Source organism: Podarcis pityusensis (genome assembly GCF_964106645.2).
Source record: "Podarcis pityusensis genome assembly, chromosome: 13".
NCBI lineage: Eukaryota > Metazoa > Chordata > Lepidosauria > Squamata > Lacertidae > Podarcis > Podarcis pityusensis.
In genome coordinates, this window is record NC_138038.1 from 36,231,967 (window position 1) to 36,258,437 (window position 26,471).

The 26,471-nt window shown below is 50.3% G+C and overlaps 1 protein-coding gene and 2 long non-coding RNA genes across 4 annotated transcripts in view; 2 read left to right on the top strand and 1 right to left on the bottom strand.

Annotated features, from left to right (window-relative positions):
- Nucleotides 1-25,414, top strand: part of TTYH1 (tweety family member 1) — a 65,644-nt gene extending 40,230 nt beyond the window's left edge. The window contains exons 3-14 of one of the 2 annotated variants that reach the window (XM_080976213.1): nt 157-268; nt 2,064-2,284; nt 4,293-4,388; nt 7,847-7,919; nt 8,243-8,318; nt 12,029-12,084; nt 13,686-13,778; nt 13,953-14,045; nt 15,390-15,532; nt 17,674-17,865; nt 22,278-22,356; nt 24,262-25,414. In XM_080976213.1, the coding sequence (XP_080832339.1) occupies nt 157-268; nt 2,064-2,284; nt 4,293-4,388; nt 7,847-7,919; nt 8,243-8,318; nt 12,029-12,084; nt 13,686-13,778; nt 13,953-14,045; nt 15,390-15,532; nt 17,674-17,865; nt 22,278-22,356; nt 24,262-24,342 (1,315 nt within the window). In that variant the 3' untranslated portion in view covers nt 24,343-25,414. The remainder of the gene's footprint in view (nt 1-156; nt 269-2,063; nt 2,285-4,292; nt 4,389-7,846; nt 7,920-8,242; nt 8,319-12,028; nt 12,085-13,685; nt 13,779-13,952; nt 14,046-15,389; nt 15,533-17,673; nt 17,866-22,277; nt 22,357-24,261) is intronic. The other variant, XM_080976214.1, reaches the window with a different exon arrangement.
- Nucleotides 1-26,471, top strand: part of LOC308460234 — a 204,987-nt gene that overhangs the window by 103,854 nt on the left and 74,662 nt on the right. The gene's annotated exons all lie outside the window — the stretch shown is intronic.
- Nucleotides 14,317-16,831, bottom strand: LOC308460225. Its single transcript, XR_013978502.1, has 2 exons — nt 15,756-16,831; nt 14,317-14,738 (listed from the first exon to the last, which is right to left on the bottom strand). It is a non-coding gene; the product is annotated as an uncharacterized lncRNA (long non-coding RNA).

Sequence of the window (26,471 nt, forward strand, 5' to 3'; positions counted from 1 at the left end):
TTATATCCCGGTATAAACAGGCATGAGCAGCACAGATAAGGGGCCATGCAGGATTTAAGGGACACCCTCCCCTTGTTCTGGGAACGGGGTTATGCCAGCTGCAAACCCTGCATGCATGCTGATCCATTTCTCTGCCTCTCTCCACCCCCAACACAGTGCTGGGATTGGCATCGGTTTCTATGGAAACAGCGAGACCAACGATGGGGTGTACCAGGTCACATACTCGCTGCTGAACACCAACCACACACTAAGCTCCATCGATGCTCTGGTGAGTGCGTGAGCGAACGAGCGGGGAAACCCCATGCACTTGTTTATATGGTCAGTTTACCCCTGAATACGCTTTTAACCTGTGCTCCACTTGCAGAGAAGAACCATAGGTTGAAATTGGCTGTAAGCAACCCGTGGCTAGATCGCTGGTATTTGACTCATGCCTCTTCCCTCCAGGGAAATGCGCACAGCATGCGTCCGACATGTTGCAAGTGCCCCTAATATGATGGCGCACGGCGGCTAAGATTGTCGCAAGTGCTAAGCCGTGTCTAGGCATTCACCTCCACACGTTATCAGAGCATGTGTAGGGAGGAATCAGGGTTTGCAAGCCAGCCCTGTGCTTTCTGGCTACACCCCGGAAACTTAGCACCCTGAACAGAAGGTCCAAAGGGGAGATTTCTCAGTATTCAGCTATTACCCACTTACAATCCTACAGATGAACGAGAACCCTGAATGATCAGGGCTCCAGTTTGCATAGGAGATATCTAAGCACATCCAGCCCAATGTGTGAAGAGATCCCACTTCAGACCTGCCTGCTCAGCATGCAGAGATGTCAGCAGCAGAGCCTGTAGGGAAATTGGAAGGGCAGGCCTAGTGCGCTTGGTGTTAAAGGTGAACACCTGTAGCATATTGGTGATGCAGGTGAGTGGAATGAGAATGCCATGTGTGGCACAGGCAGTGATGGGTAGTGTCTATTGGGACTGGTAGGGCAGAAGGCAGGGAGGCCAACAGTAGGTGGCGCCAGAGCCAAGGACAGGCAGAGCCAACTCGTCCTCCTTCCTGTTAAGTTCTACAATGACAGAACGGAGAGTGAGGAACAGGAAGGGCGGCAGCCAGTCCGCCAGCCTATGGGCTGCTTTTGAGGAAGAAGGCAGGCAGTGGGGGCTGGCTGAGATGACGTTGGTGGGGCACTAGCCCATTGGCCCTAATAGAACAGCCTCCAGCAGGTGTGGGGAAACTTACTGGTTCAGATTGAACAAACTCATCCTGCTACTGGAAGCCCACACAAGGACTTTGGCTGGCACAGCATGGCTTTCCCTCCCCTTCTCCCTGCACACTGACACACACACACACATGCCTCAGATTGGCTCTGGGAGGTTGTGAGAACCCCCAGAATAGTGTGTGGGGTTAGGAGGTGGTTCTACTGGGTAAGCAACAATACAGGCACCGAAAAAAACATTAGAACAGCACGACACTGAATTCCCTCCCACTATGGGGAAGGCAAGGTCATGGCATCTGGCAAGCCAAGGGTGCGAGTCCATCTAATCCAACGCTCTGTCTTCGCTGCTCACCGAATGGCCCCCTTGGTGTGATGCAACCAGTGGGAGTCTCGCCTCTGAACGCGGAAAGGCATTCCTCCATATTGCACCTCATAGCCATTGATAAACTTTCAAATGTCCTCTTCCCTTTGGCTGTGCAAAGAAGGAAATGAACACATCTCAGCAAATACGTTTGATTTGCATAATCCAGGTCACAGAGCCTGACCCCGCCAACCCCCACTATAGCGCAGAAAAGGTTCTGCAGTGCTGGCAAGATGGGAGCCAATCTCCAGGACTAACCCTGTGGTTAAGTCATTCTGTCGCTGATGTAAGGACAGCCTGTTCTCGAAGCGCAGCTTGGCACTCGGGTCCGGTGTGAACAGGCGCACATGGGACACAATGCGCCGCGTTTGCCACGGGCGTCTGGTGTACGAATCTGTGCCAAGGCCCTGCACGCCACACGATGCCATGTGGCGCATATGGCTTCTCCTCCTTGCCTACACCTCGCTTTGCGACTCTCCTCTTTCCTACCCACAGGTGTCTGAGACGGTGGAGCTGCTTTCGGCGACCGTACGGGGGGAGCTGACCCAGCTGGAGGAGACGCTGTCCCCACGAACTGAGCTGGTGGCCGTGGTGCGGAACACACGCCGCCAGGCAGAGGCAGTAGCGCAAACGCTGGATGGCATCCCTTTCTGGGGCGAGGCACGCAGCACACCCAGCGTCCTAGCAGAACAAATCGGCTACCTGGAAGATTACAGGTGAGATATGGGGTGCTGAAGAAGGGCATGCACTGAGGACGTGGGTGGCACTGTGGTCTAAACCACTGAGCTTCTTGAGCTTGCCAATCAGAAGGTTGGCAGTTCGAATCCATGCAACAGGGTGAGCTCCCATTGCTCTGTGCCAGCTCCTGCCAACCTAACAGTTCAAAAGCACGCCAGTGCAAGTAGATAAATAGGTACCACTGCGGTGGGAAGGTAAACAGCGTTGCCACATGTTCTGGCTTTTGTTGCGCCAGAAGCGGTTTAGTCATGCTGGCCACATGACCCAGAAAGCTGTCTGTGGACAAACGCCGGCTCCCTCAGCCTGAAAGCGAGATGAGCACCACAACCCCATAGATGCCTTTGACTGGACTTAATCGTCCAGAGGTCCTTTACCTTTACCTTTTTTGCACTGGGAAATGATGGTGGGTGTTAGTACTGACAGAAAGACAGGGTTTCTGTAGAAATGGATATATGATGAGAAAAAGTGTACTCCAGGGAGCATATGTTTTCTTTTCATTGTTGCTTTTCGGATTTATTAGTGCAAAAACACTTTTTAGCCAACTTGGAATAAGAAAAGTACAGAGTTCAACACAGCATTCATGCATTCCCTAACAAAACAACAACCTCGAGAATCTTATCAACAGTAGAAACACCAGCTGTCTATAGGCCTTTGTAACCTAACACAATCCACATCTCCCATCAGTGCACATCCCATTACTTCCTGCTGAAATCATAGAACCCTTGTGGACTGCAGTTGTTCTGGCCCTTCTGAAATAGCCACCATGTGATAGGATTGGGGAACAACAATTTAATAAATACAGAGCGAACCTGCCTTGAACACACTATCACTGTGTCAATAACAAGTTCTTGAACACACCCGTAATAAAACACCAGTCCAGAGCGGCCCCAAATAAGCTTAGAGAATAAAGTAGGTTTACGTTAGTCTGTAAGACTATGGGCTGAACTGCCACTCATTATTTGCAGGCTGGTGGGTGGGAAACCCCAAAGTCTCTTTATGACGGTGGTTCTCAGAGGGTGTAGCGGAAGAAGATGGCAAGTGTGTGAGAAAGATTCGAGGGCAATCTCATAAACATTTAGACATTTCAGTGTGGTATAGTAAAAAATTATTATTAATATTATTTGCAGAATATGGATAGATATCTTTTCAGGATGAGAGCAAGAACATTAAGTGTTTGGGAATGATCCATGTTCTTATGTGTAGCTGCCTTGTTTTATACTTGCTGGATGTCCCTATGACCGTATTATAAAGCAGTTGTGTCCTGTGTTATAAACCAAGCACTGCTAGGGATTGTTTTCTTTTTGTTTTCCAAAGTATTTCTTATCAATTAAAAAAAATAAATTGGTGGGGCGCGAGCAATTTTTTATTCTGAAAGCGTGATCCAGAGGGGAAAAAATAGTTTGAGAACCAACCACTGCTTTATGATGACCAACAAAAATGTCACAAAACAGCAAGCATAGGAAAACTCGGCCCTCCAGATGTTTGGGGAATACAACTCCCATCATCCCCGACCACTGGCCCTGTTAGCTAGGGATGATGGGAGTTGTAGTCCCAAAACATCTGGAGGGTCGAGTTTGCCTATGCCTGCAAAACTTGGAGGAAGCTTTTAAGTCTTCTAATCAGCCTGGATGTTCAGCAAAGCAGGAGGTACAGGACGTGGAAAGGAAACTTAGGGAGTGTTTTGCCATGATGCCTGTGTTGGTCAAAAACCCATTTTTGCTGCTTGGTGCCATGAAGAGCATGTGAATTTCAGGATTTAACACACTGCACCACTGCCTGGGAGGCTTGGTAGGACAGAAGGGGAGCATCCAAGGAGCCCCTGCCCCTTGGCTGATGGCAGAGTCGGCTGCCTACAACTCTGCAGTCCCGGGGTGGGGTGGGGGGAGCAACCTGGCAGTGGCAAGAGGTGGGCAGAAGGGTCGGAGGTGGAAGAAGCGGGCTGAGTGCGTCATCCTCACTCCCATCTCTCGCTCTCTGGCACCCCAGGTGGCTGGCCTACATTTTGCTGCTGCTGCTGGACCTCATCATCTGTCTCTTCACCTTGCTGGGGCTGGCGAAGCAGATCAAGTGGCTGGTAATCGTGTGAGTGCGCCATCTGGCGGGCACATCCGGGAGCTGCTGGTGTTGGGAGGTGGCAACTGAGAAGAGGGGAGAGGGAGGAAGGAGGAGGGAAGGAGACAAGGGAGCAAATCTACAAGGCGTCTTACGTCTTAAATCAGGGGTCCGCAAACTTTTTCAGCAGGGGGCCGGTCCGCTGTCCCTTAGACCTTGTGGGGGGCTCGGTATATTTTTTTGGTGGGAAATGAACAAATTCCTATGCCCCACAAATAACCCAGAGATGCATTTTAAATAAAAGGGCACATTCTACTCATATAAAAACATGCTGATTCCCGGACCATCTGCGGGCTGGATTTAGAAGGCAATTGGGCCGGATCCAGCCCCTGGGCCTTAGTTTGCCTACTCATGTCTTAAACGCACCCAACAGGGATGCGCTGAGGAATTGCCCATTTGAAACAAAACATCAGCGGGCTTCAAGCTGTATGGCCCTCCCTCGGGGGACAGGGGGATGTTTAATATCAAAACGTAAAGGTTTGCCCTGCAGAAACGCACACAAACTGGGTAGCGAGACATTCCAAAAGGCAGCACTGCAAGATCCTTTAGATGAGAGGGATCTGCTTGCAATACTCACTTCATTTGTCAGTATCCCAGAAGAGCCCGAGTGGAGAGGCAAAGGAGTAGACCTGCAAGGTTAATCTCAGGGTTGTGGGTTCAAGCCCCACGTTGGGCAAAAGATTCCTGCATTGCAGTGGGTTGGACTAGATGACCCACGCATAGCTGTCAACGTTTCCCTTTTTTTAAGGGAAATTCCCTTATTCCAAATAGGATTCCTTGCAAGAAAAGGGAAAAGTTGACAGCTATGGACCCACGTGGGCCCTTTCAACTCTGCAATGCTATGATTCTATCAGAACCCCATAGAGACCTTGCAACCCAGATGCTTTCCCTGGCCCACAGGACTCAATTATTTAACAAAGGCAACACCCCCGCTTTCCTTCTCACTGCAGCCTCTGTCAATGTCCTCCCCTCCCCCCTGCCAGTGGTACAATCTGCCAGTACTGATGTGGCCCCTCTGTGTATGAGACCTGGGGTAATTGCCCCTACTATTCCAAATCCCACCACCACCACCAAAAAGCCCCTGCCACCATTCCACACCTCTTTCCCACCTCCTGCATCGATGTCTTCACCATTTCTAAGCCCTCTTGCTCACTCCCGGTTTCCCAAGCATTCGCACCAGGCACTCCTGCAGCTGGGTTTCCCGTACACCATCCAAACCTATCAAGGACTATTAGTATTTGTTTGTCAAATCCTAACTAAGCAGCCCTTTGAAGCAAAACCATGGCAATATCCCCATTCATGGTAATTAGGCAGCGTGCTCACACCAGATTGCATCTGCACTAGGCTTGGCCAACCTGATGCCCTCAAGACATTTTGGACTACAACTCCCATCAGCCCCCTCAGTGCCCCATGATATAGTGATGTCATGTTAGATTCTGGTCTTAGAATCACATGCCCCCCTTCGCTCTCTAGATGGTCCTCCTTCAATTACTGTATTTTTGCTCCATAAGACGCACCCGACCCATAAGATGCACCTAGTTTTAGAGGAGAAGAACAAGGAAAAGAAAATCTCTCCCTCTCTGAGCAGCGCCCCTTCAGCGAAGCAGCAGGAGAAATGGAGCCCCTTCCATTTCTCCTCCCGCTTTGCTGAAGGGGCGCTGCGCAGAGAGGGAAAGCTGTGCAGCACCTATCCAGCGAAGCGAAGCCTCCGGAGCACAGCGGGACTGCTCCCGCTGCGCTCAGGAGGCTTCGGGCAGCTATCCCTGAAGCCAGGAGAGCAAGAGGGATTGGTGCGCACCGATCCCTCTTGCTCTCCTGGCTTCAGCGAAAGCTGTGCAGCCTGCAATCGCTCCATAAGATGCACACACATTTCCCCTTACTTTTTAGGAGGGGGAAAGTGTGTCTTATAGAGTGGAAAATACGGTACAGTGGTGCCTCGCAAGACGAAATTAATTCGTTCCATGAGTTTTTTCGTCTTGCGATTTTTTTCGTCTTGCGAAGCACGGTGTCGGGAAAGTTTTGGAAAAGCTTCAAAAGTCTTCAAAAACCTCAAAAAAGGGGGGTGCTTGGGAGGGAGGGAGAGGCGGGCGCGGGGCGTGGGGGGAGGCAGGGCAGAGGTTGCTGCCTGAGCCCCCGGGATCAGTTCGGCTCGCCTTGCTCCGACCCTTTGCACTACAGTCGGCGCCGTCTTGCTGCTGCTGCTGCTGTCGCCGCGGTAGTCAAAACTCCTACCGGCCTAAAAGTTGTCTGGTGCAAAATCCCTTCTGCAGCAGCAGCCCGAAAGAAAGCGAGAGCGCCAGCCAGCCAGCCGCCCGCCGCGGGCAGGAGGGAGGGAGGGACGGTGGATGCCTATTGCCCCTGTTGCTGCTGCAGCCGGCCAGCCAGCCAGAAGCGCGCGAGCGGAGAGGGGTGCATCCAGCCCGTTGGAGAGGAGCGTGGGGGCGCGTCCCCGGTGGCTCCCGAGCTGACCTTGCCTGGCCCGGCGCCTTCCATGCTGCCAAAGGGCGACTCACCTGCTGCCTGCGCTGCGCCGGGACTAACTCGAGCGGGGCGAGGAGAACACACACTCGCGCGCACACACACTGAGAGGCAAACTTGCCGCAGCCGTAGACGTCGCGGGGTTGGAAAGCGCCCGGGCAGGCGCTCTTGTCACCGCCGGGGCGCTGGGGGGGGGGGGAGAAGGAAGGAGCCCCGTCCGAAGAGCCCCGGAGCCTGGCCTCCCTAACTGGGAGTTGTGGGGAGGGAAGTGTGCGCGCCTTGCTATTTTTCGCCGAAACAAAGCTCCCTCTCCCTCAGAACCCGCCTTCATGCGTTCTTGCCCCTACGGAGACGCACACCACGTGCTTTGAGTTGCTCCTCGAAGTCAAGTCGCAACTGTATTAACGGTTTTAAGAAAAAGGAAACAAACTTGCAAGAGGTTTCCGTCTTGCGAAGCAAGCCCATAGGGAAAATCGTCTTGCGAAGCAACTCAAAAATGGAAAACCCTTTCGTCTTGCGAGTTTTCCGTCTTGCGAGGCGTTCGTCTTGCGAGGCACCACTGTAATTCCAAATGAGGTGAGCCAGCATGGATGGGTCACATCCATCAACTGTCCCAATTAAATCAGGACATCCCATGGGGTGGTGGCTGCGCTCTCATGCACGAGCATGGTGCCCCCAAACACACAAGAGCTCAGGATCCAAAAACATGTGAGATTGCGGCCGGACATGTGTCTCATGCGAGATAGCGGCTCTCACGTGGGTCAAATGATTTGCATGGGAGCACAGCCCCGGAAGACAAGCATCCCGGTTTTGCACTGGTACATGGTAGAGGGTATACTTCATATTCATTTAACTGAGCCAGGCCATTGGCTTCTGCCCCAGAGTCCTGCCCGGACTGCACCACCGCCAGTGCCCGTTTGAGTGCCTTCCTCTCTCTTTCCTGCCTACAGAATGACTGTCATGAGTTTCCTAGTCCTCATCCTGAGCTGGGGCTCCATGGGGCTGGAGACAGCAGCTGCTGTGGTGAGTTTGGGGCTGTTGTTGTTTTCTCTTAATACATTTGGCAGGGACAGTGCCCAGATCACTATTTCTTTCCTTTCAAAGTCTACCCCCCCCCCGGAAAAAAAATCTCTATTTGAACCCTCCACATTCTCCCACGCCCTGCGGATCAAAGCTGCTGCCCCCACCATCCCAGCTTTGAGCCTTCTGTTGTGATGCCTATCAAAGTGACCCATGGCTCTCAAAGGTGCTGGACTCCACCTTCTGCAGTCACACATTTTTGCTTAGATCCTGCTAGCGACTGACTGCAGTCAAAGAGACATTTGTTTCTTCCCCTTTCCCTTCAGGGACTGAGCGATTTCTGCTTTGAGCCAGATGGCTATGTGATGAACACAACCCAAGCCAGCACTGGACTCAGCCCAGGTAGGATTGGAAGTGCCGTGGGGCCCGGGAAAAAGCAAAGTGGGTTAGCATTTGGGGAGCAGGGCTGACAACTTTCAAGCTGTGCCTTCATTGCAGAAGCCTGATGTGTAGAGGTTCACCAGCGATCATGTTTATCTCCATGCTGTGAAAAGCTTCCGATGCCAAATTTTGCAGGTATCAGGTCTGCTGTTAAAGGCACAGGAGCAGACTGGGACTTCCCCCTGCCCCCCCCACTGGTTAGTTGGCAACCCTACCTGAAAAGCCTGGCTTAAACTCACACCTGACTTGCCGGCTCAGCTGCAAGGCCTTCCTTGGGCTAATTGCCACTGAACCTGTTTCAGGCAATCTAGATTGTCACTCAGACTTAACATCCGTGTCTACAAGAATTGAAAGCCAGGGTATTTTGTGGGGCATTCGTTCTCCAACTGATTCGCTTCTCTCTTTTTTTAACAGAATAAAACTTTATTTAGAGTTCAACGATAACGGGGGGGGGGGGGACCACAGTAGTTGCAACATCAAATCATTACAATTAACCAATTTTAACATTTTATAAATACTAATAAAGAAATTATACAACATCACTTTTAACTTACTGAGGTTTTCATAATACACTTTCCTCTCTTTATCTTTTTCTTAATGAATAAAAAAAGGGGAGACCAAGAAAGGAAACACAAAAAAGAAAAAAGAAAGAGAAGAGGAAGGGGGGGGAGTGAAGGGAAGGCGGGGAAAGATGAAGAAAAACCCCCAAAGCAAAACAAACATATTTAACTTCCGATTAGACTCATTGTATTATTATTTCTACAATTTTTTCACACACAGTTCCAAGTTATTATATTTCTTTCTTTGTTTTCATCAGATATCAAAAAAACATTATATTTGTTATTTTACAAGGTTCATTCTATTTCTACCAGGAGATATTTGTTATTGTAATACTTTTCCAAATACTTGATTCGCTTCTCAATGGGCCTATGACAGAGGTTCTCTGATGGAGACATCTAGTTAATAATAAATAGGCTGGATTCAACCCCCTGGTTCCCTTTTGCAGAAGCCAGCATAAGGATCCCCACTAGCACAGCGGGGCTTTCTCCCCATCTTTTTGATCTCACGCCTCCCTCAGACCTACTTTGGAGGGCGGAGAGAACCCCCACAACAGCCCATGGGGGGAAGAAAGGGGAGATACTTCCACTGAGGAAGCAGAAACCTCTTTAGAACTACGTTGAACTACAACCGGTATGACTATCCAAAGTAACAAACAATGAAACGGAACCCTTTTATTTATCCCCTCCTATTGTGAGGTCATGGTCCTCCCAGGGCCGGCAAGGTGAGGCGACCACCTTAGGCAGCAGGATCCACAAGAGCAGCAAATCCGGCTTCCAAGGCTCCATCAGTAGCACATTTCTTCCAGTCTAGATCTGCCATCTCCTTGGCAGCCCCTCTCACCCAATTCTGCCTCCGCGGTGGCCTCTCAGAGGTGCTGCTGGTCTCCTCCCATTCCTAGGTGGGGGCTGCCCTCCGGGGTCTCCTAGGCTCTGTCCCCACCTGTCGCGATTCAGAGTGAGCCGCTTTCCCCCCACGATGGCCCTTGATTCCTAGTTTAACCGTTGGGTTGATTTGATTCCCCCCTTGTTTCTAACCACCCCTTGTTCACGAGGTGTATCTTCTTTACCCCCCTTCTTCCCTGGCAGAGTGAGGAGGAACATCATTTTGTGGTTCGCCACAGGTGCTCAAACGCATTGGGCCAGCCCTGGATCCTCCTTCATGAAACTGAGTGACATGCCACAGACACATTGCCATCATCATAGAAACATAATCATTCCAGCCTTTCTCAACCTGTGGGTCCCCAGATGTTGTTGGACTACAACTCCCATCACTCCTAGCTAGCAAGGCCAGAGCTCAGGGATGATGGGAGTTGTAGTCCAAAAACATCTGGGGACATACATGTTGAGAATCGCTGATAGACTGAAGTGCGCTTCCTTCCAACATGACTCCTGCCTTGTGTAAGAGGCCAAACACCTGTGTTTACAAAATACAGTGGTACTTCGGGTTACAGACGCTTCAGGTTACAGACTCCGCTAACCCAGAAATAGTACCTCGGGTTAAGAACTTTGCTTCAGGATGAGAACAGAAATCGTGCTTCGGCAGCAGGAGGCCCCATTAGCTAAAGTAGTACCTCAAGTTAAGAACGGATTCAGGTTAAGAACGGACCTCCAGAACGAATTAAGTTCTTAACCCAAGGTACCACTGTATAAGAATGGGAGCCATATAGAGTCAAATGCATGAGGATTAGCCAATCCCCCTTCAAAATCCATAATTATGTGTCAGCTTTTCAGCCAGCGCAATTCGCCATGCTCGGGAACACTCGCTTTTCAGTGATAGCTCCGAGGTTACTTCCCAGCACCTGGAAATGGTTTTAAAATTATTAATAGTCACTGTGCCCACAAGGCGGGGCTATTTTCACCAGGACCATCATGCAGGGAAGTATAAATCATCGCCTGCTGCAGCCTTGGTGGAAATCCTGCCTGCTCCCCTTCCCACAGGCAAACCACTGTTATAAGAAAAACTGCTCCCTTTCCCTTATGGGGTATTCCAGAGCCCGTATAGAGTCCTTAAGTGGGTTCCCTATTGGTAGGAGAAAATAACAGAGGCCAACCAGAGTATATTTGAGAAGCAAAGCAGCTAGTAAGCCTGATTGCTATTCAAGGAACTGTTGCAACAGGGTCCCCACTCACCACACGCAGGAGGGTTGAGAACCCTGAACAATGGTGTTCAAGCCCTTATATAGACTTTTGAAATTGCCCACCCTGTAGACCAAGACCCCCAAAAAACATCATACATACATCACAGAAGGAGGCGGTCTCAAGCAGAAATCCTGCCTGCCAGGATACCTGATAATGGTCACTGGTTGCATTACCTGGGCAGTCTGGCCATTCTTTTTGTGATGGTCAGTACTTTAGTTCCTGAGTCCAGGTCACAGGCTCACCCTATTCATACACAAATATGCCCTTCAGACAGGATTTGCAAGCAAAAAGACAATGGGAAGGCTTTCCCTATTTGCCTCCCTTACTGCAGAGGAATATTTGACGTTATTGGGAGAGTCAAAATGGCTTCAGGATTGCTCTCGCATACTATTTCAGACACATGGTTCATATATTTAGATATGTGTGCATTTATATTTATTCTGTATCTTGTAACACCACCACAATTCTTGTAACACCACCTTAGGCACATAGGGGAGCCTGCGCTTCTGGAGTTAATAATTGCTGCAAGGGGAGGGGAGGCAATATTTGTCCAGAGTGAGAGAAGAAAGGGCGGCCCTTTCCAACTGCTCCCCATAGCTCTCCCCACAGCAGCTACTCAACAGTGAAATAAAAACCAAGGCACCACTGCATGTCATGTTCTTAGACCCCCATATATTGCTGAACTGCAATTCCCATTAACTCCAGCAAGCATGGCCAATGGCCAGGGATGATGGATACTGTAGTCCAGCAACATCTGGGCGGGGGAGGGGGCACACAAAGATTCCCCATCCCTGCATAAAGTGTCACATGGTCTGTCCTTTTGCTATCAAGGGCAGAGACCCTCTTTTTGAACACGTAAAACCCAAGTTAGAGCAAACAAACACAGGATCCAGGAGGAGCATGGAAAAAGCCTGGTGCCTTGATAGGGAGCCACGGTCTGATTTCCTTTTCCTTTTCTTCCCAATCCCACAGAAATCCTGCAATACTACTTAACCTGCAGCCAAGACGTCTTTAACCCTTTCCAGCAGGTAGGCTTCCCCTCCCTTCTTTAAGGCTTAAGAAGTGTGCTGCATGTGGGTGCGTGGAGTGACTCTGGGCCAACCTATCCCAAATTCCCTACCATGCAATGTTAGAATCGACCACTATGTCCAAATATTGAGAATTAAGAAACTCTCATCATGCAATCTTTGTTTCACTCTCATTTGTGTCAAGAAGGGCAAAGAATTATGCAGGACCCTGAAACGCCATGGGCCACTCATGTGGTTCAACCACCCCTCTGCTCCCACCCCATCCAGCCACATACCCACACGGGCAGGGCTGTCTCAAGCATATGCGGTGCTGGGGTGCAAAGATCTGCCCATCGCCCCCCCCCCCAGTTGCCCAGTCCCCAGCGCGCAGGAGGGCAGAGCTGGCCGGCCACCTCAGCGTCTCGCTGGCTTGCTCACCCCCGAACTCATGGCGCGGGGCGCCCGCAGCAGAAGAGCCCAACCAATGGGCAGGCTCTTCCCCGGACTCAACTCTCGGGCCCTGGACTCTTGGCCTGGCGCCCCTGAGAGCCCGGCGCCCAGGTGCCCTGCACCCCTAGCGCCTATGGGTAAGACGGCCCTGCACACAGGATTCTTCCAAGCATTGCCCGTGCTTTTCTTCACAGCAGTAGGAAGAAGAAGAAGAAGAGTTTGGATTTGATATCCCGCCTTTCACTCCCTTTAAGGAGTCTCAAAGCAGCTAACATTCTCCTTTCCCTTCCTCCCCCACAACAAACACTCTGTGAGGTGAGTGGGGCTGAGAGACTTCAGAGAAGTGTGACCAGCCCAAAGTCACCCAGCAGCTGCTTGTGGAGCAGCGGAGACGCGAACCCGGTTCACCAGATTACGAGTCCACAGCTCTCTAGAAACTTGCCGTTCCTTACTTTCTTTTTAGTTTTATGTCGGTGCACTTGGTACCATCGCAACATTGCGGAATAAACAAGAGTTTTGCCCATTATGATTTGCTGAACTGAATATTAAGCTGTCCCAGAATGGACTGGAAAGCAAAACAAAATCTCAAAAGCTATGTTTGTTTTTTAACCTAGAAATTCAGGGCCATTTCCTGTTGACACATCCCCTCAGCACAAATATTTAAACTTGCACAATGGAACTCCTTCCCCTCCCCTGGTGTGCCTCCTAAATCTGTTCTAGGAGTTCCCAGATTTGCATATTTGGGGAGGGCCCAAGCAGGTGAGGGGGAAGATTTCCATTGCGCAAGTGTAAATCCTTGAGCTGAGGAGACATGTTGGTTGAATGCAGCCCTTAAGAGATGGCACTGAGATGCAGATCTACATCCTTATACATTTAAAAGCATGTGGAATCCTGGGGACTGTAGCTTCTCCCCCACAGAGCTACAATTCTCAGTACACTCAACAAACTAACGCTCCCAGGATTCTTTGGGGGAAGTCAGGTGCTTTCAGTGCGTGGTGTGGATTTGCCCTCAATGGTTTTCTGCACAAAGAATAGCATGGCATTCAGCCAATGAGCTTTTGTGTGGCTACAGGCCTTGCCAGAAGAACTCTTGGAAGTCCCCCCCCCCTTGCGGTGGGCTTGTGAAGTTTTCTAACCCAACATGCCCTGTGTTCCTCTCTCTGTTTCTGCAGAGGCTCACCATGTGTCAGAGGGCACTGTCCAACATACATTCTCAGCTGTACGGATTGGAAAGAGAAGCCATCCCACATTTCCCAGCAGCGGAGGTCAGTAGGAATGCCCAGATAGGAGGGTGGGGGGCAGAAAAACACTGGGTGCCTGGACTCTTGATTCTCTTGGCCCAGAAAGGGATCTGGTGGGTTAGGAGGATGAGGGGAGGGGAAAGGGCTGTGTAATCCAGGGCTACTGGATTCTCTCCTCACATCCTCTGTGCATTGCAGAAAAACATCTTATCCATCCAGAGCACTTTGAACAACACAGAAAGCAAATTCCATAACCTTATTGCTCTGCTCAACTGCCGGGGACTTCATAAGGTAACCCACACACTCTTATTCTTCCTTTAAGTGATCCACTGACACTCACTGGCCCCTCCACTGAACCCCTTTCTCCCTACTTGTCCTATACCTGACATTTTTCTACGGCTGCATACCACTCCCACTGAAAGATGCCTCTGAATACGAACTGCTGGGAACTACAAGACAGGGAGAGCGGCTCCTGCGCTCAGGACCTGCCTGCGGCCTCCCCTTTGGGATCTGGTTGGCCACCCCAACACCGAAGCAAAATAAATGAATAAAGACCCCTACATTTTATTCTGGAACAATTACTATTATTTCAGCAGTTTTGTCGAATACCGTGTCCGTCATTCACAGCACGTTGAGGAACGGTGGCTCTTGTCTCCATGGCATGACATTTCTGAAGAGAGCTTCCAAATTTATCCATTGTAGTACATCAGCACAGCATCATTCAAACCACCCAAATTAAACTTCATTCAAAGGACCGATGTGTTTCAGCCAAAATCTTGCTCGGCAGCTGTTCCGAACATCCAACACATTGTCTCGTGACAATGTTCGGAATAAAATATTGCTGGCTAATAACCCAGGGCGGTCAATTGATGGTTCATCAAAAGGAGCTGATGATTAGGAGAATGGCCTCCTGATAACTGGGAATCTCTTTGTATGTTTGAATGAGATGCCCATGGGAGCTTAGAGAAGGTAGCATCCTGCCAGCTGAGAAGAGGAAGAGAGAAACAGGAGTTGGTAGTTTAGTCTTCAGTTGGTGGCTCTTGGCCTGATCCAAGGTGGGTTGCAACAGGAGTGCTACCACCAGGGTCCTAGTTAAAAAAAACACCCCAGGAATCTTCATGTAAGTCCTGCAAGCTTGAAGTCTGTCCAGCCCTGCTCTAGGGAAACTGAGTTTAAGAATGGCCAAAGAAGCTATTGAGAAGAGCATCTGGGCAGGCCCGTTCTCCTGTTAACCCTGCTCTGTGTGTGTGTGTGTCTGTGCGCTTGCACGTGCCTTCCTCTTTCTCCTAGGGCCTTTTCAGTACTGGCCCTGACTTGGTGGAACGCTCTGTCACAAGAGACTAGGGCCCTGCGGGACTTGACATCTTTCCGCAGGGCCTGCAAGACAGCGCTGTTCTGCCTGGCCTTTGATTTGGACTCAGTCTGACCCTTATGTTTCCCTCCCCTTATGGTTTTGATCTATGGGCTACAATTTAAAATGCATTTTAAATTGTATTTTAACCTGTATTTTAAATTGGTTTTTCCCCCCCATTATATTTTATTGTAATTTTACTGGTGTTAGCTGCCCTGAGCCGGGGAGGGAGGGGTATAAATAAAAATTATTATTATTATTATTATTATTATTATTATTATTAGGACTATGTGGATGCCCTGAAAGGGCTGTGCTACGATGGCATGGAAGGGTTGCTCTTCCTCCTCCTCTTCTCCTTCCTCTCTGCCCTTTCCTTCACCACTGCCGTCTGCAGTCTGCCCCGGGCGTGGAAGAGGTTCCAGAACAGGTGAGCACCCACAGCCTTGGTGTCGTCGAGTTGGGCATCAGATTTAATGCAACTTTGCAAATGGACCCATTAAAGTCCCACAGGGCGGGGCGGCTGCTGCCCTATTTGTCCAGACATCATCTTATGTTGGTCATTTGTTGACTTTAAAAAGCTCCCCCACCAAACAACAACAGCCCACTTTTGCAAAACTTGAACATATGAAGCTATATTGTACTTATGTCACCTGGTTGGCCAGGATGCTTGGACTGGATGGGCTGTTGGCCGGATCCATAATGCAGATGCTGTTGGACTACAGTTCCCTTCACCGCTGACTATTGGCCATGCTGGCAGGGCCTGATGGGAGCTGGAGTCCAGTTGCCAGGAGGCAACAATGGGACAGTGATGGCTTTCATCCTCTGCCTTTGGACTTCCCAGAGAAGACATCTGATTGGCTGTTGTGAGAGGCAGGATGCTGGAATGGATGGACCCCTTGGTCTGATTCAATAGGAGAGTGAACTCGGACCTTTTGCATGTGTACGGTGTCCTCCAAGGCTCAGCTCTGGCCCTTCCTCTTGCTTTCCTGCCAGATCTGCCTGGAATCGACACAAGACAATATCACCAAGGCAACTACCTGTAAACAAGCAATAAATGTCCATAAAAATGGCAAATGTAGTTTCTTTCCCAAATGGGTTTTATCTTAAACAATAGCAAACGCAGTAAATAGAGAGTTCACTCGTAATATACCAGTGGTTCAGCACTTGGTGATATTATCTTGTGTCGATCGCAGTAGTCTTTGTATCACCTCCCTGTTAATTGTTTTATCGTTAAGATTTGCCTGGAGGCAATTCTTCTTTGCCACAGAAAACCGGACAAGTGGCTATTTGCCTTCCCGATCTAGAATTTATTCCTGTGGTCAGATTTTATGTGCAATTATGTGCAATTAAGCAATGAGCAAATACATCTTGGGAGATGGATAACTATCAGCCATTCGGGCTATAGCATCAGCTAGGTGTGTGGTCATGTTCCCATGCAAAATTGCAAAAGGGTACTTGGCGGTCAACTTGTGGCCAGAGGCATTCTAGCTGCAGCATCTGACATGTGGGCTGCAGCCTGGTTTGAACAGGCAGCTTTCTATCTAGCTTTTCTGTCCTGTGCCTTTAACAGTCTGTCTTGATGTGCAGGCATTTAGCGGGTGATGATACTTACCTCCATTCTGTGAAAAGCTTCTCCTGCTGATAAAGAAGCCCCACCGCCAGCCCCAGCCAACTGACCAGCCTATGCTCTGGTCTAGCGTCAGGGCCAAACTAGAGATCATGCTATTCACACAATTGTGCAAATGGCTTTTTTTAAAGCAAACTGCAGGTACAATCGGAACCCAGTGCAGGATTAGGAGAACATTAACTCCTCATCCCATGCTTCAATACCAGTTCAGAACAGTTGTTTCCAGGTGTCGGGGTCCCCATTTGGAGCAGGACCGCAGTGGATCAGGGCTTTGCCCTTTGCTAGGGTCCAACATTTTCCGATGCAAAACGTGTGTCTTCCAGGACATGCTCCCCAGTGTGTCATGTGACCTGCACCTCGCCCTCTCCCTGGAAAAAGTGTTTTGGGGGACGTGATCTCACCCGGTGCTCAAGAACACATGTTTTTGGGTGCCACACGAGATTGTGGCCCCGAAAAACACTTTATCGGAGCGAGAGCATGGCCACCATTTTTTCTTTGGCACTTGGAAGGTATAGAATCCTTCAAGGAGAACAAAAGACATTTGGTGGAAACTAAAGACGCTATGCCTGTGGCTGAGGATAATTGTTTGAACCTTTCCAATGGATATGGGTGGGAAGGGAAGGGAAGGAAAAAATTGTACGGGAAATTTAAAAATTGGAAGGAGATAATATAAGGTATGTAAAAATCTTGAACTCGAATAATAATAAAAAAGATATAATAAAAAAATTAAAAATAAAAATAGAATCCTTCAAGGAGAGAAGCATTCTCTTTAAAGTAGGACACATGGCCCGCCATGAGCCTAGTGGTACAAAAGAGGACTCCGCTCTCTTGCTTCTTGAGTACAATTGTGGGGCCACACGCTTCTTAAGAGGTTTGCCACACATCTGCCAACCTTGCCCCTCACTCTCTCTTTTTCTCTTTCTCCTCGGATTCCCGTCTAGGGACTCGGACTACGACGACATGGAGGACGACGACCCTTTCACGCCCCAGGCACGTAGGCAGCCGACGGTGCGCGCGGGGGGGGCCGGGCCCACCCTGCCCGGCTCCTATAGCCACTGTTCAAGCTGGGGCAGCCGTGGCAGCCTGCGCCTCTCAGCCCCCCCCATTTCCAACGCCCCCGTCTCACAGTACATGTGAGTAGCCCCAAGCGCCCACCTCCCAACCCCCCCTCCCCGCTCGCTCGGTCACGGTGCCCCCTGCGAGGCGGGAGGGGCTCGGAGCGGCCAGCAACTGGCACAGATCCGAGTGCGCGAGTGGCGGGGGGAAGGGAGGGCAGTCCCCACCCCTCCCTCCCAACCTGCATCTGAGTGCTTCCTCTCCCTTTCCTTCCTCCTCTCCTCCTCCTCCTCCTCGCCTACTGCTACAGCATCGCCCTCATTCCCAGTCGTGCTTTCTTCATTTCTCTACCTGCCATTGCTCATTCGTTTCCTGACTCCTGCATGTCATTCCTGTGTTCTAAAGCCAAACACACGGAGAGATGTTTGTGTATATATGTGTGTGCACGCACACTTGCACACACTTGCACACACGCCAGTCTCCAAGCAGCAAGAGCACCCAGGAGTTCAAGTGCTTGCCCTGGATTTGGCATGACTTTAGGATACCGTATTTTTCGTTCTATAGGGCGCACCGGCCCATAGGACGCACCTCGTTTTTTTGGGGGGGGAAATGAATAAAAAAAATTATTCCCCCCCCCCCCGCTGCTGCTGCCGCCCCAAGCCTCGCGTGCTTCGGGCTGCAGGCTACCGCCCCAAGCCTCGCGCGCTCGGCGGGACCTCCCACCGGGCGCGCGAGGCTTGCAGACACTCGCCTAAAGCACGGGGAGCCCTCCGGAGGGCTCCCCGTGCTTCGGGCAACAGGCTGCCGCCCCAAGCCTCGCGCGCTCGGCGGGACCTCCTGCCGGGCGCGCAAGGCTTGCAGACACTCGCCCGAAGCCTCGCGCACTCGGCAGGACCTCCTGCCGGGCGCGCAAGGCTTGCAGACACTCGCCCGAAGCCCCCCGCGCTCGGCGGGACCTCCTGCCGGGCGCGCAAGGCTTGCAGACACTCCCCCGAAGCACGGGGAGCCCTCCGGAGGGCTCCCCGTGCTTCGGGCGACAGGCTGCTGCCCCAAGCCTCGCGCGCTCGGCGGGACCTCCTGCCGGGCGCGCAAGGCTTGCGGACACTCGCCGGGGCTGCAGGCTGCTGCCTGCAAGCCTTGTGAGCCCGCGGGAACTCCCACCGGGCTTGCAAGGCTTGCGGATAGCTTCCTGAAGCCTGGAGAGCGAGAGGGGTCGGTGCGCACCGATGCCTCTCGCTCTCCAGGCTTCAGCGAAAGCCTGCATTCGCTCCATAGGACGCACACACATTTCCCCTTCATTTTTGGAGGGGAAAAAGTGCGTCCTATGGAGCGAAAAATACGGTATATGGTTTTATTTACACATATATACCACCTGAGCATACGGGACGCGGGTGGCGCTGTGGGTTAAACCACAGAGCCTAGGACTTGCCGATCAGAAGGTCGGCAGTTCAAATCCCCATGACGGGGTGAGCTCCCGTTGCTGGGTCCCTGCCCCTGCCAATCTAGCAGTTCAAAAGCACATCAAAGTGCAAGTAGATAAATAGGTACCGCTCCGGTGGGAAGGTAAATGGCATTTCCATGTGCTGCTCTGGTTTGCCAGAAGCGGCTTAGTCATGCTGGCCACATGAGCTGTACACCGGCTCCCTTGGCCAATAAAGTGAGATGAGCACCGCAACCCCAGAGTTGGCCACGACTGGACCTAATGGTCAGGGGTCCCTTTACCTTTACCACCTGAGCATAAGATGGGGGAGCCCAAAGCATTAGCACTCTGATAAGGAAAAAATCCTGGGGTGCAGATTTACTCCGCTGCCCAGCTCATTGGGGTGCCACTCCCCAAGGGTCCCTCCGGTTAGTCAAAGGAAGGAGTCCCCAGCCAAGTTAAAGAAGCAAAACAGCGGTCAGTAGACCTGATCTTTATTTTTTGCAACAAGGTTCAAACACACAAAGAGTAGGAACCCTGAGCATGGGCTTGCATGAACTTTTAAGACTTATCCACCCCTTTCCCATAATACACTTCCAACAGCATCATCAGTACATCACAAACAGGTCATAAAGAGGGAGTGGTTGTCATGTGGTGACATGTGTACGTAGCTCACCCCATTCATCACCCCTATTTCCCCGACACCTTTTAATTACCCGATTCCCAAAGAACAATAAAACTATTTACACTTCTCTCTTCCTGAGTTAGGGCTTTGAGAGTACGTGGTTCAGATACCCTCTGGCTTTAACAACTTCAACAGACCTTTCTTCCCCATTAGGTTTCCCAGCACACAGAGCGAGGCATGCCTTTGTGTCTCTTTTCAGCTTCAGATCAGCCTGAAACAAAAGACTAGCTCCCTGGCTTATTGTTCTCCTGCCCCGTAGGATGACAGGCCATCCACCCAAGTGAATGGGTAGGAGGCTTCCCCTCTCCTGAAAGAACATCATCACCAAACAGTCTCTATGTGAGCCAGCTTGGTGTAGTGGTTAAGAGCGGTGGACTGGTAATCTGGTGAACCGGGTTCGCTTCCCTGCTCCTCCACATGCAGCTGCTGGGTGACCTTGGGCCAGTCACACTTCTCTGAAGTCTCTCAGCCCCACTCACCTCACAGAGTGTTTGTTGTGGGGGAGGAAGGGAAAGGAGAATGTTAGCCGCTTTGAGACTCCTTCGGGTAGTGATAAAGCGGGATATGAAATCCAAACTCTTCTTCACCAGCTTCTTTAGACATGTGAACAGGGTGAAGTGAGAGGATGGATGATAACAGGATGCCTGACTTAACGAACAGGCTGGTTTGACCCGTTCAGCAGTTCCTTCTGTGGACAAACCGCAGCCTTACAAATACAAAATCGCATGCGTGGTTGAGACCCAAACCAACCCCCACAATCCTTTATATTTCAAAAGCTGCTCCTCCTCAACCCAAACCTGTATCCATTAAGTGCCACCCATGAACGTCCTTTGCCATCACCACCACAATCCAGCCCATATCAAGCAGTTTTCCATGGGAGTTATGAATAATGAATCCTTTAGTTTCCTTCACTTCTCTGTCACTTACGTGTCCTGCTCTCCCATTCCCATTCCCACCCTGTTTGCACAGGAATTAGCCAACAACTGCTTTGTCCCAGCACTTATTCTCACCCCTTATTCCCACTCCAAGACAGAAGCTTTCCCAAAATCCAGCTTTCCCAAATCCAAATCCCAAATCCAGAGAGGCTCTTCTGGCATGGACAGCATAGGCCTCCCTCTCCCTTTTGCTGCTCCTTTTCTCACCCAAAAGCTTCCCAATGTAGGGTAAACTTCTCCAACAAACATTCTGTTTTATTCTTCTCCTTTCCTCCTTCTCATGACCCTTTTACTGTTCTGTTTTGTTACTGCCCTGGCCCAACATCTGGGGCAAGATTCAGATCAGAATGTGCTACAAATGCCACTTTAAAATTTTTTGAAGTGACCGGGGCCAGATTTTTCTTAGATCTGGCTGATTCACTTAACCTGGGTTGTGAATCCTCTTTGTACAGTGGAGGGTTAGCCATTGCCCTCCTCCTACTGTGTATGAGTACAGTATCATTTCCTCCATCTTGTCACCTTCCTGGGCCGTGGCCCATCCCGGTTTGCAACCTAAGGAAGCTGAGGCACTCCTTAAATCAGGGTTTCCCAAACTTGGGCCTCCAGCTGTTTTTGGACTACAACTCCCATCATCCCTAGCTAGCAAGACCAGAGATCAGGGATGGTGGGAATTGTGGTCCAAAAACAGCTGGAGACCCAAGTTTGGGAAGCCTTAAAGCATCGCCACTTGGCTTCTCCGCCCTGGAGGGCAGGGAATCCGAGCAGCAACGTGGCATGGAAAAATACCCTGGCTTTTGCCAAACTCAGCAGGAGCCAGGGCCAGACTTAGCAGGAATCAGCATTGCTGTTTGGCTTCTCTGCCAAGGGACAAGGATGGCAAGTGGCAATGGCACACACATGAGCACCTCTCTTTCAGTGGCGGCAGCAGAAGTGGTGGGACAGGCAGAGCGTCGCCCCTTGCCCTTCTGCCGCCCGAGGCAGGCACTTCACCCTGCCTCTTGGGTGGGCCGGCTCTGTCCCGCCCTTTTTCTGAGAAGGAAGAATTGCACAAGTTGTGCCTGTGCATATGAAACCCTGCGAGTGGAGTTCTCCCATTAAACTTTCAAACACGTACAACTCTACGATTCCATGGTTCTATATGACGGAAGGAGGGAATTCATTGACTCCAAAACACAAAGAGCATCCACAGCCCAGGCAGGCGTATCAATCACGCCTTGGTGAAACGAGGATCCGCCTTCTGGCTTATGGCTTCCTGAATTGTGACCAAAATAAACCGAGAACCATATAAATTGCCTGCTCTCTGGGAACTTGTGAAAGACAGGCAGAGTAGAGGCTTTTGAGTATCTCTGAGAGTGGATTTGACCTTCCAGTTCTGGGGTAGTGGTCTGCGGAGGGAGGGGGGAGGGAGGGGGGACCTGTTTTCAGCTTCTTTGTCGGTGTTGCTTGCAGGAGTCAAAGCGCTTCGTACAGTGGCAGTCCTCGATTTGAGAGCGTCCCCCTCATCGACCGCCATTCCCCACCCCCTTCGGTAAGTTTGCAGCATTGCACGGGGCCCAGATGTGGCACACTAGGGTGATACACAGTGGCCACAGCGGCTGCAGAACAAACCACTGTAGTTTTGTGACCATGGTTGCGAAAACAGTAGAGGGGGGCCTATTGAAAATCTGGTGAGCCAGAATGTAATGATGATGATGATGATATTTATTTATACATACATACATACATACATACATGCATACATACCCCGCCCATCTGGCTGGGTTTCCCCAGCCAATCTGGGCAGCTCCCAACTGAATATCAAAAACACGATAAAACATCAAACATTAAAAACTCCTCTTGCTAGAACAGGACCATATACACACAGTGGAAAGCAAAAGGGGATTGTGTTTGCTGGTACTGTATAAGCAGTTTGATGCAATTGTACAGGAATTCTGCTCCCTTAAAGCTGCATGGAATGACTACTTGTCAACTGCCAAGAAGGCTGCATTTAAAAAAAAAAAAATGGACCTGAAGGGTTAAACAAAGTCTCCAAATATAGAATGCTGGGTTGAGGAATAGGTATACTCTGTGGTCAATGAGCACATCACGTATAAAAAGGGGACGGGAGGGCAAATTTGGATGCTGCTAATATCCTGTGCGACCACAGTTGTCTGGCAGCACTTGTTAGTAATATCTGAAGAAAGGGCCACGTGACGCAGAAATGCTCAGGCAATGTTTACATATTCTGCCTGCTCATTTTCCCCAACCTGCGTCTTGCTTGTCTACCATATGCATTTGCCGGTGGATAGAGAACAATGAAGCAGTGAAGAGATGGGAAGCCTGTGGCACCCCAGAATTTGCTGGACTGCAGTCTCCCATTGGCCACATTCATGCACTACCTTTAAAACACATCTCCCCCTACCCCTGCCAAAGAATCATGAGAACTGTTGTTTGCACAGCTACGATTCCCAGCAACTGCAACTAGCTACACTCCTCCAGATTCTTTGGGGGAGAGTCATGTACAGTGGTACCTCGGTTTAAGAACAGTCCGGTTTAAGAACAATTTGGTTTACAAACTCCGCAAAACCGGAAATAGTGTCCTGGTTTGAGAACTTGACCTTGGTCTAAGAACGGAATCCGAACAGTGGAAGGGCACCGGTGGCAGGAGGCCTCAATAGGGAAAGCACACCACGATTTTGTTATGTACTGAGTTGAATAGGATCCAAAACGCAGCAGTCTGATTGATCCTAGAACAATAGGATCCAGAATGCAGCAGTCTGATTGGTCCACAGGAGCCACCCAATCCAGCTCCAGGTGGAAGTAAATCCGCAACCTGATTGGCTTACAGGTGAATCCCGGAATTAGCCAATCACGTGGGGCCCATTGTGTAAATAATGTATATAAAGCAGACATTCTGAGGGAACTCCCATTCCTCTTCACTATGAGCTGAATAAAGAGCATGAAATCCACTCTCGACTCCGAGTATACAGTGGTACCTCGGGTTAAGTACTTAATTCGTTCCAGAGGTCCGTACTTAACCTGAAACTGTTCTTAACCTGAAGCACCACTTTAGCTAATGGGGCCTCCTGCTGCTGCCGCGCCGCTGGAGCGTGATTTCTGTTCTCATCCTGAAGCAAAGTTCTTAACCTGAAGCACTATTTTTGGGTTAGCGGAGTCTGTAACCTGAAGCTTATGTAACCCGAGGTACCACTGTATTTCAGATTTAAGAACGGTTTTGGTTTAAGAATGGACTTCCAGAACAGATTAAGTTCGTAAACTGAGGTACCACTGTACTTTAAAGGTGTGGTTGTGTCCTGAGAACTTGTCGGAGCTGGGAGTCCAGTCCCATCTGCAGGGCCACAAGTTCCCCACCTGCAGCTGTTCCTATTGCTGTTGTGATATCTCTCTTGGGTAATAATAACCCCGCTACTCCTGTCTATGTATCGCCCCACAGTATTCTCCCAGCATGAGAGCGTCTTACGTCGGTGCTAGCGAAGAAGTGGACCTTCCCTACCGGACCGGATTCCTGCCCTAGATGAACCCCAGAAGACCCCGACCCAACCCACCTCCATGCCATCCAACTAACACAGAGCAGATCCCACCCCCCAAAACACACACCTCTTTCCATGAGGCTAGCCACGTCGCTGCGTCTTGTCTGCCCCCAATCCCCTTTCACTTGGATCTCTTCTTCACTCATTCCATTTGCCTGCCTTCTATAAGAACGCAAGAGAAAAGGAGAGGGGAGCAGTTATATCTCATTCCCATGCATATATAGGAATACACATATATGAATATTAATGCCCCGTATGCGAATATATGGGGCATTAATAGAAGCAGGAGTGATGAGTGAGCAAAAGGCCAAGGAAAGGGGATCAAAGAAGGAGAATGTAATAGAAAGAAGGAAAAGAAAGAGGCAGGAGGGTGAGCCAAGTCAAAGGCCAAATGGGTGAATAGGTACCTGAATGGGGGCTTGTCCGCACTTAGGTTCCCTCTGCACCTGCCAGGCCCCTTCCATGCTTTAGAGCCCTGTGTCTGAGCACCCTTGCCCCTGCCGTTTCCCTGCCCAATCGGAGCAAACAGCGACCCATGGGAAAACCCGAATCGCTCAGACGCTGAGCTTCTAAGCCCCGACCTGTGCCTGGAAAGCACAGGCTAAAGTGTGGATGAGCCCCGAGAGAAGGAATGGCAGGGAACAGCTGGCGGTGTGTAGATAGATAGGTAAAAATAGAGTGAACAAATGGACATTTATATGCAAACGAGGGTGTGCAAACGAGAGCCAGCGAACGAGGGAAAGGATGCAGGGGCTGAAGGAACGAAACGAGGGGTAGGCTGAAAGCGCAGGCGGGCGAGGGAGATACGGGAACTGCTAAGCCACCCAGCAAGAGACACTCATCCCTGCTGCACCCTCTCACTGTGGGCACCTCAGACAGGTGGGGCGCACACTGCTGGGCCCAACAGGGAGAGCCAAGGAAAGAGGGGAGTCCAGTAGGGGCCCAGAACCAGCCCTGCTCCCCACCAGCCTCCTTGCTCCGAATTAGAGCCCCTCCCAACACTAACAAGCGTTTGGAATTTGCCCAGTTTAAAAATAAAAGGGAAACTTTATTTTACATGGCGTTTACGTATGATTTTGTGTGTGTGTGTGTGTGTGTGTGTAGTCCTCCGGGTCCTTCTGGGACAGCCTTCCCCAACACCTTCCAGATGTTTTGGACTACAACTCCTATCAACCCCACTTAGTATTCCTTTGTTGGTGAGTGAGGATGGGAGGTGTAGTCCAAAATATCTGGAGGGCCCCAGCTTTGGAGAAGAATGTTCTGCAGGCTTTGGGAGCCTAGTGCAGATGAAAGAACAGGGCAGAATTTAATGATCTCCCTCAAGTTTAAATTCTGGAACCCCTTTTTTGTTTTGCAGATTTGGCATCCTAAAATTTCAGCCGCAATTTGAAATACCAGTCCTGTAGAACTGTATTGACAAGGGGGTCTGCGACAAAATGTTGCCGTATCTATCAAGTTAGCATTCCTTGGCTATTTTCCATATTGATTGGGCTATTTGGGGCAGGGGGAGGGAAGTAATCCCAAGAGCTGTTTTTGAAAGACTTGTGTATTTATCTTATTGATTTAAATCTTGCCTTTCCAGAGGAGTTCAGGGCAGGAAGCAATAAATGATAATAAAAAGACCTTAAAAGAGATGGAGATGCTGAAAAAGGGAGGTCCTCAGTCAGTGCTGAAAAAACATGAGAGGTGCTGCCTATCAAGGGAAGGGAATGAAAAAGGTAAAAAAAGAAAAGGACCCCTGGACACTTAAGTCCAGTCAAAAGGCGACTCTGGGGTTATGGCGCTCATCTCGCTTTTCAGGCCAAGGGAACCGGCATTTGTCCACAGACAGCATTCCGGGTCACGTGGCCAGCTTGACTAAACCGCTTCTGCCGTAACGGGGCACCATGATAGAAGGCAGAGTGCACGGAAACGCCATTTACCTTCCCGCCACAGTGGTACCTATTAATCTATTTGCACTGGCATACTTTTGAACTGCTAGGTTGGCAGAAGCTGGGACAGAGCAACAGGAGCTCACCCCGTCACAGGGATTCGAACTGCCGACCTGATTGGCAATCCCAAGAGGCTCAGGAGTAAGTGCCACCACACCAGAGGTCTATGTGGAATGGACCTT